This window comes from Populus euphratica, unplaced genomic scaffold (assembly GCF_000495115.2).
Source record: "Populus euphratica unplaced genomic scaffold, PopEup_1.0 scaffold189.1, whole genome shotgun sequence".
In the NCBI taxonomy this organism is placed as follows: Eukaryota; Viridiplantae; Streptophyta; class Magnoliopsida; order Malpighiales; family Salicaceae; genus Populus; species Populus euphratica.
Window position 1 is genome coordinate 361,702 of NW_011500030.1, and position 19,202 is coordinate 380,903.

A 19,202-nucleotide genomic window follows, 5' to 3' on the forward strand; every position below is an offset into this window, starting at 1 on the left:
GTTTGATTAAATCTTATTTTGATGTTTGGAATATATTTTGGCGATTAAAAAGAAATATCTCCTATTAAAAATTTAAATTGTTAAGTGAAAATTTAATAAATAATTTTATATTACTCCCTAAATATTTTATGGGGTGATTTTTTAACTTAAAATAACAGTACTATTATCTTGTTTTTAGTTTTATTATTTTATTAGAAAGAATCAGGATGACAAGAATCGAATTCTTGCTTGATTATTAAAACTATTATATCACGAGAAAAAAATCCAAAAATTAAAATAATTAGATGAATAATTTTATATTGTCTTGCATGATGCATTACATTGTATTAACTTATATAGATGTACATGTAATATCTACAGCTAATAAATCTGTTATACAAGGAAAAGATAACTTGGAGCATCAATTCTGGAGCATAATGATATGAAGACAAAGGATAATAAAAAATTTAAATTTTCATTAAAATCCTTATATCAATATCAATAGCATAAATTTTTGGATTGAAATTAAATTTTTAAGATAATATTAAAATATCAATGATCAAATAATTATAAATTCAAGTTCTACTATCCATATTCTCTCTAATTAAATTAAGAATTAATTAAAAATTAAGTATAGGTTAGTTACTAGGTTTTGCAAATTTCAAATATTTTTATTTGATGGAATATATTATCAAATAATCAGAGGTAGCAACAGGTACCACAAGTTAAGTTTATAGTACATCTATATAATATCAATATTCAAAATAAATATTTATATCAATTATTTATTGGATTATAAAAATTTAAATATTCATATCAAACCCATTATATTTTGAGCATCGATCCATTACCTAATTACTATTTATTATTTACAAAAAAGAAAAAGTAACACCCAAACCCCCCAATCAATAAGATTAAATTAAATTATCATCTCTAAAAATAATATTCGGCACATTCATAAAACATGAGCTAAAAATTAAATCACAATAAAACATGATGGAAAAATGTGTACACCTACTGTCATTGTAGTGAAATCATTTTCTTTTTTTCTTTTTTTTAGTATTATAAATTAACTAGAGTTCATAATACCTTTTGTGTCCCACTTTGAGCTAAAGCAAAAGCAGAGATAAAGTAGAAAAAGAAAAACATACAAAAGAAAGGGCAAAAAAAAGAGAGAAGAAAAAAGTAAAGTAATAAAGAAAGGAGGGAGAGAAACAAAGACAGGTTCTCAAACCTCCATGATTTAAATTCTCTCAACAGGAGGACTTTCTTCTATTTAATCCAGAACAGGAAGACCCCCCAAACTTTCTACAAAGACCCTGCTTAGGAGCTTCAAGAAAAGGGAGGAGAAATAAAAAAACAGAAAGATTTATAGCTAGTACAACTAGAGTGAAAGAGATCATCATATACCAAGGGGGAAAAATATATATTCTGTAGGAAAGCAATGAATAGAGGAGTTTTGCAGAGTTCACCGGTGCAGCAAATGATGGCTGGCAACCCTAACTGGTGGAGCATCAACAACATGAGGCCACCAATAACTCATCATCAACAACCCTCTCCTTTTCTGCCTCCTCCTAGTCTCTTCCCTCAATTCCTACCTTCTTCTATTTCTTCTTCTTCATCTTCTCTTCCTCTTCCTTATGATAACCCAGATCAGCTTCCAGAATCATGGAGCCAACTACTTCTGTAAAGTTCTCCCTGTCTATCTCTCATTCCCACACACACACCTCATAAGTACTCTTGATGCAACTTTATGGATGTGCTTTATGAATCATACTTGTTCTTGTGGACTTCTTCTGGACATGTTTGTCATACTTGTTCTAGTGGTCTTCTTCTAGAAATGTTTGATGGCACTCTTTAATTTCATCTCTTTCTTTCTAGATCCTGGACAGTTTCTATATATCATGAATTATACTAATGAAGAGTGGATACTAAGATTTACTTGGGTTTTGTGTGATATGTTCTTTTAGGGGTGGATTGTTGTGCGATGAAGACAAGAGCAATATAAACAATTTTCAAGCAAAGAAGATGGAGAATTGGGAGGAGCAGGTGTTACATCAAGCATCAAGTGCTTCGGTTGTGGATGTCAAGCAAGAAAACTCCGCAAGCAACTACGTGTATGGTGCAAATGAAGATTTCCAGGCAAAACCTACAGCTTGTTCTAAAGTGATACCTGCTTCATCCCCCAAGTCCTGTGTTACTAGTTTCAGCAGTAACATGTTGGATTTCTCTACCAGCAAAGGTGATGGAAGGCATCCACCACCAGATCGATCTTCTGATGTGAGTGAGAGTGGAAAAGGGTTGTTTTCCACTGACTTTTCATTAAGAAATCCTATTTATTTTAGGGCTTCAACAGGAATTTGTTCACGTATCCCTTCATAATGGCCGAAATCAATATCCGTTAATTAATTTGAATAGGTTATCCAACAGAGAGAATTCAGAAAACCTTTCATTTTTTTATTTTTTATAATTTTTCATTCTACATCTAGATTAATGGTTCTGTTAGGTCTCAAACTGTTAATTATTTGTACTATAACAGGCTTGAAGCAATCAGATTTGTTATTAAATACTTCTTCTGCTATCTTCCCTTTTGGTAGTGTAACAGCACCGCTACTGGTGGGGCAGTAAAGAAAGCTAGGGTTCAATCTTCTTCAGCACAACCTACCTTTAAGGTAATGTACACATCTGAAGAGAATCCTCCATCACATAATACACATAGAGCACGCACATGCACAAACATCCGCTGGGGTGGTGGCTTTATTTGTCTTTCTTGATTGTCCATTTCTTGAACCACGGTGATTCTTTTAATTAATTTGCATCTTTAATTCTTCATTAAGAGATTAAAGAAGAAGAAAACAATTTTAAGTACATGCATGTTTGATTTCACCAGGTGAGGAAGGAGAAATTAGGTGATAGGATTACCGCTCTTCACCAGCTTGTTTCTCCATTTGGGAAGGTGAGCTTTAATTTCTCTTATTTATTAAAAAATAAATATTGCTAGATCTCGCAGATAAAAAAAAGGGAATAAAACAAACATAACTCTTTTGATGGATATACATAAAAGAAGATTTTTCCCACTAATAAAAGCTTCCCCTTTTCCTTCAACTTCTGTTTTTTCAGTTTACATTTTTTTTTTTATTTTAAGGCTAGAGTTTTCACGTAAACCTAGCTATAAAGAAGACAAGAAATATGACTTTGGATGTTTGTGGTGTGGTATTCTCTCTTTTGCAGACTGACACGGCCTCTGTCTTGTTAGAAGCTATAGGGTACATCAGATTCCTTCAGAGCCAAATTGAGGTAATGTTCCTCCCTTTTATTTACACGAACAACCATGAAACAGTGATGGCACCCTGCAAAAGATTTAACTATTGCACAATATTCCTTTAACATTCTTTTATATAATGAAGTCCTAAATATATTTTTATATATTCCCTCCTCCTACCCCCAGGCTCTCAGCTTACCGTACTTGGGCAGTGGATCCAGAAATATGAGGCAGCAACAATCCGTAAGCAACTGTGTTCATAAAATTCTGTTACTTCTCCACTCCCAAAGCATGGAAAAAAAAAACTCATGCATATATATCTGTGGTTATGTCCTTGCATGTGCATGATATATTTCTTTTTCTTAATTATATGATATTAACTGGTTGATGATTGTACATTTTCTCGGTAGGTTCAAGGAGAAAGCAACTGTATATTTCCCGAGGACCCCGGTCAGGTATGCTTTATTGGATCCATTACCTCCTTAAAAGGGTTTGGGAAGCTTGAATTTGAAACCATAAAGGAAAAGCTACTGCCTTACTAGCTAGTACTGTGCAGTGAATCCCCACCGCCCCCTCCCCCCACCCCCCCAGTAAAGAATGCTCTAAATGAACATTGCTCTCAGCTTTATGGACGGTTAAAGGCAATCTGAGCTTGCATTTCAAAATGGTAATATTATATATGAAACCAAGAAGGCTAATAATGCTTTTGCCGTGTTGTTTCTTTGACTAGCTGTTGGATGATAGCTGCATAAATAGGAAAGGAGCTTCTCAGCAGGTACTCTTTTATTTATTAAAAACCAGCTCCTTCTCACTTTTCCTTTCTAATTTAACAAAGTTCTCTTCTAATTATCTCGATACTTTGTAATCCAACCATATATAATTTAACAAATAAAATATCATTGACATGTTCTCCTTTCTTTGGAACGTTGTGTTAATAATCAGGACTCTCACGCGGAGCCAAAGGACCTGAGAAGTAGAGGATTGTGTCTTGTTCCGGTGTCATGCACACTGCCAGTTGGCAGCGATAATGGAGCAGACTACTGGGCTCCCGCTCTTGGTGGGGGGTTCCGATAGACGGAACAATCTTCTGGTGGGAGGTTTAAGCACACGAGGAGCTTCATAAAATGATATAACATCATTAGCAGTCACTCTGCTCAAATCTAAGGCTGATTGCTCATGATGCTATATGCGGTCTTCGCTATCTGTGTGCTCTCTAGTTTGGACCTGAATGTCTTTAATTAGAACACTCTGATTTAAGATCAAGACTTATAATCTATCTATGTTCTTCCTCATTTAGCTGCTACTAAGATCGATGATGCTTTCATGTAAATGCACTACTTCTAGTATGGTTAATCATTTTAATGCTTGTTGCGCACGGATTAAGCAGCATTTCTTGGATCATTATTAATTGTCAGCATTCCGAATATCAATTCTTTTGTAAATTCTTCAATATTTATAAAACCCTACTGTAAAAATATCTTCTATATCCAAAAAAAGGACCCATAAAATTATTTTTATATCTATAAAAATCCTATAATAAAATCTTAACACAAAAGACGGTTTGCACTAAAGAAAGAAAGAAAGAAAACTATAAAAAAGATGGCTATAAAGTTTACAATCAGAAGTTAAACAAAACCCAGCAGCTAAAGTCTAGTGTTTGCTTATCTGTGTACTACGTCTGAACTAATAGCCAAAGCACTTCCTCTAGAAGAGAAACGAAGCAACTGTGTAAGATCAGGAAATGGGTATCCTCCCAATATGGTGTAACCTGATTATTGCATTTTTCCCCTATGTTATGGATTTCCAAGCCTGAAATAAGCAATCAAAATCCTTTGGAATGACCCAAGAGCTACTCTACCAACGCATACATGATCAAAGCAGCTATGCTTTTCGGTAGCTTAGGAGGAATTGATTACTATTTTCTGAAAAATCATTGCAAAATGGACAAGAGCAGCCTACTTGTTCAATAATTCTTTAATTTTAAAGAAAATAGCAAGTTGGAAGTTTACAACGGGCTGCTAACAAAGCAAAAAGCTTCAACCTTTGGTAGAGCTAGAGATTTCTAAACATATGGAACTATTGGCTTACTACTTTATAAAAGTTTTGACGCATACACAAATAATATAAGAAAAATAGTAAACATAAGTAACATAATATATAATTATGTTGAATAAGGTAATACACGGGGGAAAAACACTCTAATTTAAATTTTTATTATTAAATTATTTTTTTAGTAGTCTGCAAAAATATAAATTAAATAACTCTACTTATATATATTAATCCTAGGTCTATCTCTAGAAGGGAAAAAAATCATAACAAATAATTATACGGATTCCTATACTAAATAGGAGAAATATGATTACCAAGCATAAGATTTGATTTTCCAAACTAAATAAAAAAATAATAAAAATACCATAAAAAATTATTTTCTAAACTAAAATGAAAAAATTAACTAAGAAAAAAAATTGTTTTTTCCTAAAATGTGTTTGGTAAACTCGCCCTTACACATTTTTTCATAGTCTTATTATCTTTTTTTTTTTCGCCTAACATGCCTTAGTTTGATTTTTATTAAATTTTAAATTTTAGGAGAACTATTTTGAAATTAATTTTGGATTTTTATACCATTTTTACCCTTTTATATTTAATATTTTAAATTATAAACTTATATGTAAGATATTTTTTTTATATTAAATAAACTAGTTTTAAAAAATAGAAAAACAACAAAAACAAATCCTTCTTAAAAAATATATATATTTATGTTTTCAATTGCATATGGTCAAATTCTATGATAATTTTCACACATATTTTTTTCTCTAAAATATATAATATTTTCTTCATTTATTTAAGAAAAATCAATTAATGAATTTTACAACTAGTTTGTAAATAATTTGTTTATTTTTAATATCAAGATTTATAAACTTACATGTAAAATGTATTCTCAATATTGAAAAAGAAAAATTAAGTTCAAAATAAATAAAATAACCCCCCTCTCTCTTTTTACTTTTAAGATTTGTGAATTACAAACTTATACATAAGACATATTTCTAATACTAAAAAAAAATATAAAATATATTTTGGTTTTATAATGGCTAGGTTTGATCCATAAAGCTATGATCCACTTTACTAAGATGGATATGCTTTAACCAATAAACAAATTAATGATTACAAAAATACAATAGAGCCTTAATAATAATTAAACAAATTAATAATATAATTTATCTTAGGTAGCGTGTATTAAAAGTTATATTATTTTTCATATACATAATTAGTCCTTTTATCCAAACTTTGTAAACTAGTTGAGATTCATAGTAACCAAAATACTAAGTAATGGCTTCAAATCTTTAAACCATAAAAGAACTATGAATATCTTATTCTTTCCTAATCTAAATTTAATCCATAAAGATGTTTGTTGTGACATCATATGCGTATAACAAAGAGAGAAAGTGAAAAAAGAGAGAGGAAAAAAAAGAAAAAGAAAAAGGGAGACAACGACTAGGATAATTTTTCACACACCATCATCTCCTCCCTCCAAGTATTTTAAGTAACCGTGTTTGAAAGACTTAACTAGTAAAAGCATGGAAAATAAAATACTTATGATTTTATATAAGTGATGTAATTTTTTATAACTTTTGTTATCATATCTAGATGAGAGGTGAGAGTTTGCCTAGAAGAGAGATAAGAGTATGATAAATTTGTTTGTTCCAATAAAGGTAAAGAATATTATTATTTAGAAAGTGAAGAATACAAAGCATTATGTAAAGACTTAAATATATAACTTCTAATACAAAGCATTTTTATTGGAGTTATAGAGATTTTAATGGAGACATGAAAATCTCATTATGGATATTTTATTGGAGATATGAAAATTTTCATAGCTACCTAAGTCTTTAAATAATCATGTTTGAAAGACTTAAATAGTAAAAGCATGGGGAATAAAATACTTATGATTTTACACAAGTGATGTTACTTCTTTTTATAGCTTTTGTTATCATATCTAGATGAGAGGTGAGAGTTTGCCTAGAAGAGAGCTAAGAGTATAATAAATTTGTTTATTCCAATAAAGGTAAAGAACATTATTATTTAAAAAGTGAAGAATACAAAGCATTATGTAAAGACTTAAATATATAACTTCTAATACAAAGCATTTTTATTGGAGTTATAGAGATTTTAATGGAGACATGAAAATCTCATTATGGATATTTTATTGGAGACATGAAAATTGTCATAGCTACCTAAGTCTTTAAATAATCATGTTTGAAAGACTTAAATAGTAAAAGCATGGGGAATAAAATACTTATGATTTTACACAAGTGATGTTACTTCTTTTTATAGCTTTTGTTATCATATCTAGATGAGAGGTGAGAGTTTGCCTAGAAGAGAGCTAAGAGTATAATAAATTTGTTTATTCCAATAAAGGTAAAGAACATTATTATTTAAAAAGTGAAGAATACAAAGCATTATGTAAAGAGATGTTACGTTGATAGAATATATAACCTCTAATACAAAGCATTTTTATTGGAGTTATAGAGATTTTAATGGAGACATGAAAATCTCATTATGGATATTTTATTGGAGATATGAAAATTTTCATAGCTACCTAAGTCTTTAAATAATCATGTTTGAAAGACTTAAATAGTAAAAGCATGGGGAATAAAATACTTATGATTTTACACAAGTGATGTTACTTCTTTTTATAGCTTTTGTTATCATATCTAGATGAGAGGTGAGAGTTTGCCTAGAAGAGAGATAAGAGTATGATAAATTTGTTTGTTCCAATAAAGGTAAAGAATATTATTATTTAGAAAGTGAAGAATACAAAGCATTATGTAAAGAGATGTTACGTTGATAGAATATATAACCTCTAATACAAAGCATTTTTATTAGAGTTATAAAGATTTTAATAAAGACATGAAAATCTCATTATGGATATTTTATTGGAGACATGAAAATTGTCATAGCTACCTAAGTCTTTAAATAATCATGTTTGAAAGACTTAACTCTTTACTGTCTGCTTAAATAACAAAGTCATGATACTTTGTTTTTCATTCATCAAATTCTCATATTTTATCCGAGCTGTATTGTGACTACTATTAGACTTTCCAATATGAAGATAAAATCTTTTCCTTTTTTTTTTTTCTAATTCGAAAACTCATCACCCACAAATGAATTAACACCCTTTTTTTACTTGAAAAGGTAATAATACAAGCAAAATACAACATCTTTGACTATGTTGTACTCTAACTATGTTGGGTATGCACTAAACCAAACCAGATTAAAGCATTGTAATGTTGATATATTTTCAAATTATTTTTGCGGAAAATCACAATGCATCTCTATCATCTATATGGTATTCATAAATTAATCTTCTTAGATAAAGGTCAACGAGGAGAGTGTCGCGGTTAATTTCAATATGACTTTTTTTTTTAACTTGATTGAGTTACATGACTTGAAACTTTGATTAACTCTTCATCTTGAAGGGATTTACACTTGAAATACTTATCTAGTGACATGTTAATTTAATATGAACCTGTAGGGTTTTTTTATCATCATTAGTGTCTATATAATAATTAACACAACTACATAATAATTTAGTGTTAAACAAAAGTCAATTGAATTACACAATAATTCTAAATCTTCCATATGAAATTAATTGCAAAATACACATCAATTCATCAAAATCAAAACTTATTTCAATTCATATCTATATGCATATAATATGTTGATTAAATTATACTTAATTATTTCTAGACATTTAATTGAGGAATAATACATGAAAAACATATTTTTCACTTGATATTTTACTTACAAACAAATCATGTGAAAATATTAAATTTCAATAAACTATTCTGTCAATGCAAGAGATGTCAAGAATAGTGGTTTTGCATGAATATTAAATGCATTCCTTTATAATAAAAAAGAAACACTTAATTGATTAAATTAGTAGATTTAAATATTTATTTTGAATATATTTGAACATATTCATATCAAAATATCTAAATTATCATAAATCCTAATATTTTTAATAAGTAATTATAAAAGAATAAAACTAAAATTACACAATTAAAAAAATAAAAAAGATGAAAAAAATTTACTTAAAGTATAAAAAAAAATGATTAATTGCTTAACTATAATTGATGAAAAATTTATATATGGGAAAGGCAGGTTATAACATCTGCTCATAAAAATAATAAAAAAAACCTTTTTGTTAGTCAGAAGAAGATAAAAAAATAACAAGGAAAAGAGAAAAAAATTATATATATGTATATATATATATATATTAACATATAAGTCAACAATAATAAACAATAAAAAAAATTTATATAACAATAATTCACTAAACTAATATATTAATATTTTAATATAGAAAGTATTAAAAAAATTAAGTTGGCAATTACTTTTTTTATCTCTCTATAACCCCACCACCTTTTATTAGCACTTGTGGTAATATAATTGATTTAGTTTTTGTTTAGTATTATGGTAAATAGTGTTTTGAAAAAGATTTTTTAATTAAAAAACATATTTAAATCATTGAAAAACATTAAAAAATATTAATTTAATATTGTTTTCATATAAAAAATAATTTAAAAAGCATTTAAAGCAGAAAGTATCACAATAACAAACACCCGGATTCAAGACTTGATTACTTTTTTTCTCTTGTTTTTGCTCATGATAACATATTTAGTTTAGTCTTTCAAGTCGGTTTCTTATGTCAAGTATTTTACTAACATTTCATTTTAATCTCAGATTTCTCACGATCTTGTGTTTGAAAAATCGATTTGTGCTAATATTTTTTTTTCAATCTAGACCTCAGTCTTCCAGCTAAAAACTGGACTGTACGTACCTAGTCAGAAACAGGAAGCATGTTTCTTTCCGTTTTTTAATAAGAAATCGGAAACTATCATAGCAATTTCTTAATCATCTTAACATTTTCCCTGATCCATATATGATAAATTAATGCAAAAATGGTAACCAGAACGTCAACTGCAAGCTATGACTGAATCAAAGTTTGAAATTTGTATATTGCTCCTGTACATGGTGAATAGAAAAGTCTTGCAAATTTGGCAGATAAAATAAATCCAGGAAAGGCATGGCCCAGCCAAGAATTCCATGTAAAATGCTTTGAATCTTTGAATGGAAGAAACATCGATAGACAAGTGGAACACCAAGAAGATAGCTACGCAAACTTGGATACACTGTAGAGCTACAGCCTTATATATATGGTCATCAGGCCGGCCAGGGCGGCAGAGGGTCCCTCTCTTGCATTCCGGTTCTCTCTTTGCCGCCAAAATTCAAAGCTAATTAAATTATAATGGAATCCTTGTTTTGTTTTCCTGGTGAAATAGAAAAATCAGAGAGTGGAAACTGAATACAGAAGTTTGTCTCTTCTTGCTTCAATCACCAATCATTTACAAGGGCCGTCCCGTTCTTTTTTTCTTTTAAAGAAGAATGAATTAAATCCTTGTGAGGGAGTGAGTATTTTTGGTTTGAGTCTAGCAGAATTTCGTTTGTGATAATTCTTGAGAAATCGTGATCATAAGTCGTTCTTATGGTGTCGTAGTGGTGTTGTTCTGGGTGGTTTGCTGTCAAAATTAATATTTACAATAACTTTTAACATGGCAACCACCACAGCGTCCCAAATCCTCCACCACACCACTGCCTTCCTCTCCGAAACCCTCTCCCAACGTCATGACCACCGCCACCATCTTCTCTCCACTCTCCGCCGCGAAGCCCCATCATCCAACAAAATCACCACCATCAAACCTCTGAATTTAGCAGTTGAGAATCTCGAAAACGCCATCTCTACTACCAATCCTTCCATTCGATCATCTTCTCTACGCCTCGCCCAAAAGGTTCTCCTCTCGTATCCGGATTCCCTCCTTTCCTCCTTGCTTCTCTCTCTCATCTACACCCTCGACAACCGGCCCACCAATGCCTCCATAAGTCTCCTTAACATCTTCCATCTAGACCCTTCATTGGCTCGATCACAGATTGCTCCTGTTCTTTTTGAGGAGCTGTTTTTAGTCCATCTTCTACCAGTTCTTCGATGGTTTAATGAGCAAAGATCAAGGATTTTGTCCTCTTTAACATTGGGTAGGGGTTATGATAGTGATGAAAATTCAAAAGGTGATGTTTCAATTGTTGTTCCTTGTACGAAATTGCTGTCAAAGATGAGTGGTGATCAGGCATTGGAGTTGAAGGAGTTAGAGAGCATATACGAGGAGGTTATTGATGAAAATTGCAAAGTTTTCGCCAAGTATTTTAAGGAGGTCGTAACCAACGGTGATGAAAATAGTATGATAACGCCACCATCGGTGATCTTGAAAGAGTTGGGGAAAGTTGATAGATCTGATGTGAGTGATGAAATAAGCAAGATGGAGGAACTCGGCTTTAAGAATAATGATAATGCCACCACCGGTGATCTTGAAAGAGCTGGGGAAAGTGGATAGATCTGATGTGAGTGATGAAATTAGCAAGATGGAGGAACTCGGCTTTAAGAATGGACGGTACAATGTAATGCTCCATTTTCCTTTTCATGGATTGTACATTTTCTTTGTCTGCTTTAAATTTTTACACCTTCTGCCTTTTCAAACTTTGACTAATTAGAGAAAGGGCTGGTAACTTTTCATTTCAGCAATTTCGTTCAAATTAATTTTACAAGAAACAAAATCTGTGTAAAAAAGATTATCGATGTTCCGAGTTCAATGAATCTCTTCGTTGTACATGTATGAGAGGTTCCAATGAACAGAGGAACCGCATGCTAGTCCTGGCACTTCTTTTATTTTAACTGACCAACATTATTACCCAAGTTACTGGTGTTAGCCTATCGCTTGCATGCACTATTTGTGCTGCTGCCGAGGGGAATTGAACCTGTAGCTTTCTAGTCACATTTTGTTTGATATTGTGAAGTTTAAACTCTCCATGTTATGTCTGTGTCAAGAATTTAATGATTTGATGTGCTTTTTTTTTTTTTTTTTGGGGGGGGGGGGGGGGGGGGGGGCAAAAATGGTTTGGGGGCGCAATAATGGTTTGATAAACAAAATCAAACTGGTCAAACTCCATGTTAGATTCGAAAAGTCGTGGAAAATTCCTCGAGCTACACGGATTCCCCCCTTCTTATTTCATCTATTACATTAGATATTGAGATTGTTTTTCAATTCAGCTTATAACATGGTAGCCGAATGAGTCAAACTTAAAGATGAGAGAAATGGGGAGAAATTATTGAGTTCTAATAATATAAAATTAATTGTATGAGCTGGTATGCCTAGCCCTTTTTGGAGTATTTGATTCCTGGACCACATGTTGAATTTAGCTCAATAATAAATGGTTGTAATAAAGGCATAAAACATTATCAATATATGATAGCGTGAAGAGGAAGTGAATTGTTTGCGTTCTTACATGTTAAATGCACCGGATTAGGGAAATTCCAACTTTAGGTAAGCCTCCTGTATGCAAAATCTTTGTGTATACAGTATGGTCGTTATTTTCTGGATTATTTGAATTATCCAAGCTCCAATTTGCAGAAAATGGTCTGTTGTCATAGCCTACTGGTTTTCCTGTCCCAAAAAGTTTCACTCGTTATTAATTGGCAATTACTGAATGAATGATTGGATATTTTAGCAGCATTTTTTACAAAGTCAAACTTTAGTTGAGGTCTTGACAATTCCTAGTTTAGTTACATTTTCTGATGTTATCAGTCTTTTTTTCCTCCTCTTTTTGCAGCCAATGTGGACTGAAGGAGAAAGATCTGTTGATTTCCTTAGTTTTAGCGGGGATTTGTATTCTTCACCATCCTATCCTCGAAGGGTCTCTCCAGAGAAGATAAAAAGTATCAGCTGTAGAAGATCGACAGCATTTCCCACATCGTTAAATTCTGATTCTGAGCCTGAGTTGTCTTTAGAAGACAATATGGCCTCTTCCGGTGCATCTTCTTCTTGTTGTTCGGAATCCGAAGCTGAAATTGAGGTAATCGATAACAACAAGGGGATAGATTCTCAACTCTGGATTGACTAACCTATGCCGTCGTTTCAGTTTTAAATCTTTGTGTGTCATGTCTTGTAGGAAAACAACAGAAAAATGGCATTGTTTGAGCCTACACAAAGCGAAACGCAAAAACAAAAGCAGGCTACCGTTGCAGATATCAGTAGGTATGTTTTGTGTGGAAAACCATTCATCATTGTAGTCTTCGCTTCAGTTTTATCACATTTGGACTCTCTCTGTCACCAGTACGTCTTCAGAACATTCAATGGCCGATACAGATAACTCACCTGGCGGAGGAAAACATACCCCTCCCAAGGACTTCGTCTGTCCGATAACAAGTCATATATTTGATGATCCAGTGACTCTAGAGACAGGACAGACTTATGAACGGAGGGCGATCCAAGAATGGCTTGAAAGAGGAAACTCAACATGCCCAATCACACGGCAGAAGTTGAATTGCACCCAGCTACCTAAAACAAACTATGTGCTCAAAAGGCTTATAGCAAGCTGGAAAGAACAGAATCCTGCAGGTTTGGTCTCCATTCCACCAGAAACTCAACAGAAGAAGACAGAGCCCAGCTTCATGTTAAAAGAAATTCCTTCAAGTACTTCACCAAATAGTGTCATTATCCAGACCACCATTGATGGCACAATCAGTGAGCTGAGACTTGCCATTACAAATCTTTGTATGTCAGAAATCTTGAACGAGTCCGAAATGGCTGTTCTTCAAATAGAGAGATTTTGGCTGGAGGCAGCCATGGAATTTGATATTCAAAGTATGCTTTCCAAACCTCCCGTTATCAATGGATTTGTGGAGGTCCTTCTCAATTCTGCCGATCCTCTTGTACTGAAAGCAACAATTTTTCTCTTGTCTGAGTTGGGTTCGAGAGACAACGGTGTAATCCATACACTTACAAGAGTTGATTCTGACGTGGACTGCATTGTGGCCCTCTTCAAGAAGGGTTTGCTGGAGGCTGTTGTTTTGATATATCTATTAAGGCCCCCTACCATGAACCTACTTGAGATGGACATGGTCGAATCCCTCCTAACAGCCATTAAGAATAAAGAGGATGATATGCTTAAGATGTGTTTAAAACCAAAAACAGCATCAGTGCTTTTATTGGAACAGATCCTTGGTAGCAGTGAAGATAGTATTATTTCTTCAATTGCCAACGCCATTATCTCAACAAAAGTGATCGAAAGTATTATTGACAGCTTGCAAGCTGAGCAGATGGAGAGAATTGCAGCTGTTGGGATCTTATTGAAATGCATGCTGGAGGATGGGAAATGCAGAAACACCGTTGCGGATAAAGCTGAGTTAGCCCCTGTTTTGGACAGCTTCATGAGTGCAAGTGATGGCGAGAGATTTGAGATTGTTCAGTTCCTCTATGAATTAGTCAAATTAAACAGGTAATTTTAACTCAAGTTTGCCTTTGTATGTGTAATCATTTGAATTTGATATCTTTGTGATAAATCTTTGAAGTATGCGGTCAAGAGAAAATTTTGATCTTAATTTTTCTATAGGAGGACATTCAATGAGCAAATTCTTCACATCATTAAGGATGAAGGAGAATTTTGTTCAATGCACATCTTCCTAAGTTATTTACAGGTTACTCTTCCAGATCAATCTCCTGTGGTGGCTGGTCTCCTGCTCCAACTTGATCTTCTGGTATGATGCCATCATTTTAAGTGATAAATATGCTGTCCTAGCTTCTTTGACCTAATGACAAATTTATTGGTGTCTACTCTGTAGGCTGAGCCAAGAAAGATGAGTATATATCGTGAAGAAGCAATAGAGAGCCTCATTTCAAGCCTCGGGAATTCTGAATTTCCTGCTGCTCAAAGAGCAGCTGCGGAGACGATTGTGTCATTGCAAGGGAGGTTCACTGTCTCTGGAAAGTCCCTAACCCGAGCTTTTCTTCTGAAACAAGCTGGACATGGACAAATTTACAAAAATCTTATGCGAATGGAGCAACTCGGCAAACTTTCTGGAGAAATTGAAGAAAACTTGGTAAGTTTTATGGAACTATTGAGCAACATTTCTTTATTTATTTCCATTTATCATTTAGGGCTGCGCATGCTTTTCCTCGGCAGTTGAAGACACCGTATCGTCCATGCTCTCTAGTTAGTCTAAATCATTTTACCACTTCAATTGCATCAATAGGAAGAAGAGAAGGCAGCTGAAGAATGGGAAAGAAAAATGGCCTTTGCTCTAGTAAGCTATGAGTTTGGTCTCCTCTTTGAAGCTTTAGCAGAAGGCTTGAGGAGTAGATGTGCAGAGTTACGTTCAGCATGCTTTGTGTCAGCAACTTGGCTTGTACATATGCTTGGCATTCTTCCAGACACGGGGATACGAGCAGCAGCTCGAGTTTGCTTTCTCAAGCACTTCATTGAAATATTCACGTCTTCGAAGGACATTGAAAACAAAGTCCTTTCATTGCTGGCTCTAAAAAGCTTCATCAAGGACCCTGGTATGCAGCAAGCTCTGGAACAAGACAGTTTGAATTCTTACTTATTTAGGTTCCTGCACTGAAACAATGCAAACACTCTTACCAGATACTTTAAAAAAAGGGGCTCAAAATTTTATGAATTATTTTGCATGTTTGGGACGTGCTAGCTGGTTGCAAGTCACTACAAAGAAGATTGTTAAACTGTCATTACAGAAGGCTAAGTTCTTATAGCATTATGGAAGAGAAATACTATAACTATCTTAAAAATGATTCCATTGGACGTTAAATAAATCACTGTAGAATTCAGATGCTGTGGGAAAACACTGATTTACTTTTGACAACGGTTTTGCGGAATTGTTTTATTTTAATCCATTGCTTCTGAAGTGCACGTATTGATGAACTTTAGAAACTTACATGCTTGAAATTCTGAATTACAGAGGGGCTGCATGACCTTTCTTCATCCATGAAAGATATTAAGAAAGATCTGAGAGAGCTTAGAAAAACTTCATCCTTGGCAGTTGAAATTCTGAAAGTTCTCTCAGCTGGCCATGACTCTAGTACTGCTGTAAGTTTGTCGATGCAGAAAGTTGAAAATATCTTAATTGTACATTCTTTGCTTTCTGTTTCTCTTCTCCTACTTGAAAAGAATAAAAAATAAATAAAGAGAACTAACTATCCGTGCTTGTTGGACAACAGGAATTATGGACTCATAATGAATTAGTTCAAGTAGATTGCAGTGAGAATGGAGAAGTGCTTTCAATTACTTTCTACAATGACATGATATTTTCTGGACATTCAGATGGAACTATAAAGGTACTTCATCAAACCAGGTTCATTTTCTTTCGGCATAAATATACAGAATCTAGATCATAACATGAAGATGGTGTGCATGTAAATATATCAGTAAGTGCATATCAGCACATTGTTTGATCTCAGTAATGACTGTAGAAATATGGTTCGGAACCAGATATATACATGCAAATGTGATATGAAGCATATTTTCATCTCAGCGATGACCTGGAATCAGACAGCGTATCCACAGTACAGTTGAATAACTTTAGAATAGACCTCAGGTTGTTGCAAGTATTCATCTGTAGTGCGGAAAGAAATGAAACGGCAATTCATTCCATTCCATAGAATCTGCCATAGTTTATATGCTTTGTCTCAATGGAGAGAGTGAATAACTTGTGTCCCCCTAGTTTTTCTAAACTACACGGTTAAACAGAATAGTAAGAGAGTCTAATACTAGTGCTTGGAGGAAGAATGTGATGTTTGTCAAAAAATAGATGAAATGATAATCTAATGACATTCTATTTTCTATTTCTGTAGGTTTGGACTGGCAAAGGTAGCATTCTTCATCTCATCCAAGAAATTCGAGAACACACCAAGGCTGTCACTAGCTTGGCATTCTTACAGCCGGGAGAAAAATTATACAGTGGTTCACTGGATAGAACTGCAAGGGTACGATGCTCTTATATCTCTGTAAATTTTGGTTAATGGAATAAAATTAGTTGATGGCTGTTACTCTAGATGAACATCAACCCAGAGACATTGTTGAAAGTTGAAACCAGCAAGACCTCATAAAATATTCATCCCTTGAATAAGTTAAACGGAGAGGAAAAAAAACAAGAAAAAAGCAACCTTCAGGCAAATAAATATGCCAGAAGGTGGTATTTCAAAATCTGCATGACAAAACTAGTTGCGATATATAACTTGCTTTCTTGCTCGTGTACTTGTCACCTCCAAAGAGCTTATCCTACAGTTACAGTTATTCACTCCAATTCTTAGCATCACAGATGTCCTTTTGGCCATTAAAGGGCTTTTACTTCAATGGGAGTCTGGTGCTGTATGCAAAATTTGCAAAGGTTGATTCGACTTCTAGGCTTGAAAGTTTCTTAATTGTGACGAACAGGTATGGTCTATTGGCAACGAATCTTTGACTTGTGTACAAGTACATGATATGAAGGACCAGGTTCATAATTTAGTGGTAGCCAATGGCATTTGTTGCTTCATTCCACAAGGAGCTGGTGTCAAGGTAACATATAAATGCTTCCATATTTTCTATTGCTTGATGTTTTCGTTTCTTCGTAATTAACTATGTTCAAATAGTAGACAGGATCTCCTGCCTTCTCTTTCTGATACTTTCTCTATTTGCTTCTAAGGCAGTGGCATCTATGTGCACCTAGAAACAGGATTCTTGTCAAAAAAGAGAAACTGAAAAACAGAGTACTGTTTTTTCTCAGGTTCACTCATGGAACGGAGGGTCCAAATTATTGAATCCACATAAATATGTAAAGTGCTTGTCTCTAGTACATGGAAAACTATACTGTGGATGCCAAGATAGTAGTATTCAGGTATCAGAACTTGAGCAGACTATTATCTCCATTAATACATCCCAAGTTCTGATATCTATCCTTTTCAGTGATAAATGTAAAGGTATTTTGGTTTTCAGGAAATTGATTTGACAACAGGAACACTTGCTACCATTCAACATGGATCTAGAAAACTGCTAGGAAAAACAAATCCAATCCATGCACTTCAAGTTCAAAATGGACTGATTTATTCAGCCAGCTCACCCTTTGATGGAGCAGCAGTGAAGGTATCTCTCTTTCAAAAAGACGAACAGAAGTAAAAAAATTGCCCCTTTTACCAAATTTCTGGCTTCTCCCATGCTCCTACACTTGCACATCATCAGATTAAATGTTTTATTTTTATTATACTAACTGTATGTAACTTTCTTTGCTGGCAAAGATTTGGAATGCATCCAATTTTGGTCTGGTTGGCTCACTACCTTCTATACTCGAAGTGAGGTCTATGGCCATAAGCTCAGATCTCATTTACGTGGGCTGTAAGGCAGGAACTGTTGAGATTTGGGATAGAAAGAAACAACAAAATAGAGTTGAAATACTACAGACAGGTACAAATGATAAGGTTCTTTGCATGGCTATGAATGCCAACGAAGATGTGTTGGTGATTGGCACTTCAACTGGCCAGATTCAGGTAAAATTCACAAGTACAACACAGTAATATTGCAAGGTCAGGCTCTTGTTTACTTTCTATTGTAAGAATTAAACCTACTTATTGTTTTGCAGGCATGGGGTCTTAGCTAGAAATGGAGGATGCTATATATTATTTACAAATGACAATTTTTCACCAAAACAAAACGAACGACCAAGAACTTAATTATTTGAAAATTCTTTCGCATGATTCAAATAAACTCCTCCATTTGAGAATTATTCTTGCCACTGTATATAGCTCGAAGAGTAACAGATTTCCTTTTTCCTAACTGAAGATGTCCCTAAAATCTAAGGTGTATATTAGCAGGGTTTGAATATCGATAATCAGTTAATTAATTGATTATTAAAAAAAATTATTTATATAGTTGATATTTTATATTTTATATTTTATATTTGTTATTTAGTAGTCTCCTTATACTTGATATTTGTTATCTAGTAGTCTCACGTGTCTTGTAACTAGTATATATATATAAAAAAAAAATTATGGATATATGAATTTTTAAATATTTAAATAAA

At 33.2% G+C, this 19,202-nt stretch overlaps 2 protein-coding genes across 3 annotated transcripts; both read left to right on the forward strand.

Moving 5' to 3' along the window:
- The first annotated feature begins 1,140 nt into the window (after positions 1–1,140).
- Positions 1,141–4,642, forward strand: LOC105142436 (basic helix-loop-helix (bHLH) DNA-binding superfamily protein). 2 transcript variants are annotated; one of them, XM_011050069.1, is made up of 10 exons: positions 1,141–1,338; positions 1,371–1,665; positions 1,950–2,259; positions 2,577–2,651; positions 2,870–2,935; positions 3,211–3,276; positions 3,428–3,484; positions 3,652–3,696; positions 3,972–4,016; positions 4,184–4,642. In XM_011050069.1, exons 2-10 carry the CDS (start codon positions 1,424–1,426, stop codon positions 4,313–4,315), a joined length of 1,038 nt encoding a protein of 345 aa, XP_011048371.1. In that variant the 5' UTR covers positions 1,141–1,338; positions 1,371–1,423; the 3' UTR covers positions 4,316–4,642. The 2 variants fall into 2 exon arrangements, with proteins under 2 accessions (XP_011048371.1, XP_011048370.1); XM_011050068.1 differs by having other exon boundaries at positions 1,141–1,665.
- A 5,928-nt stretch (positions 4,643–10,570) lies between these two features.
- Positions 10,571–18,905, forward strand: LOC105142438 (putative E3 ubiquitin-protein ligase LIN-1). Its single transcript, XM_011050070.1, has 16 exons — positions 10,571–11,567; positions 11,689–11,752; positions 12,962–13,204; positions 13,301–13,386; positions 13,466–14,629; positions 14,744–14,888; positions 14,973–15,230; positions 15,384–15,690; positions 16,107–16,234; positions 16,366–16,482; positions 16,999–17,130; positions 17,582–17,704; positions 17,913–18,023; positions 18,122–18,268; positions 18,421–18,669; positions 18,762–18,905. The coding sequence occupies exons 1-16, from the start codon at positions 10,855–10,857 to the stop codon at positions 18,777–18,779; spliced, it is 4,005 nt and encodes a 1,334-aa protein (XP_011048372.1). The 5' UTR covers positions 10,571–10,854; the 3' UTR covers positions 18,780–18,905.
- Positions 18,906–19,202: the final 297 nt, after the last annotated feature.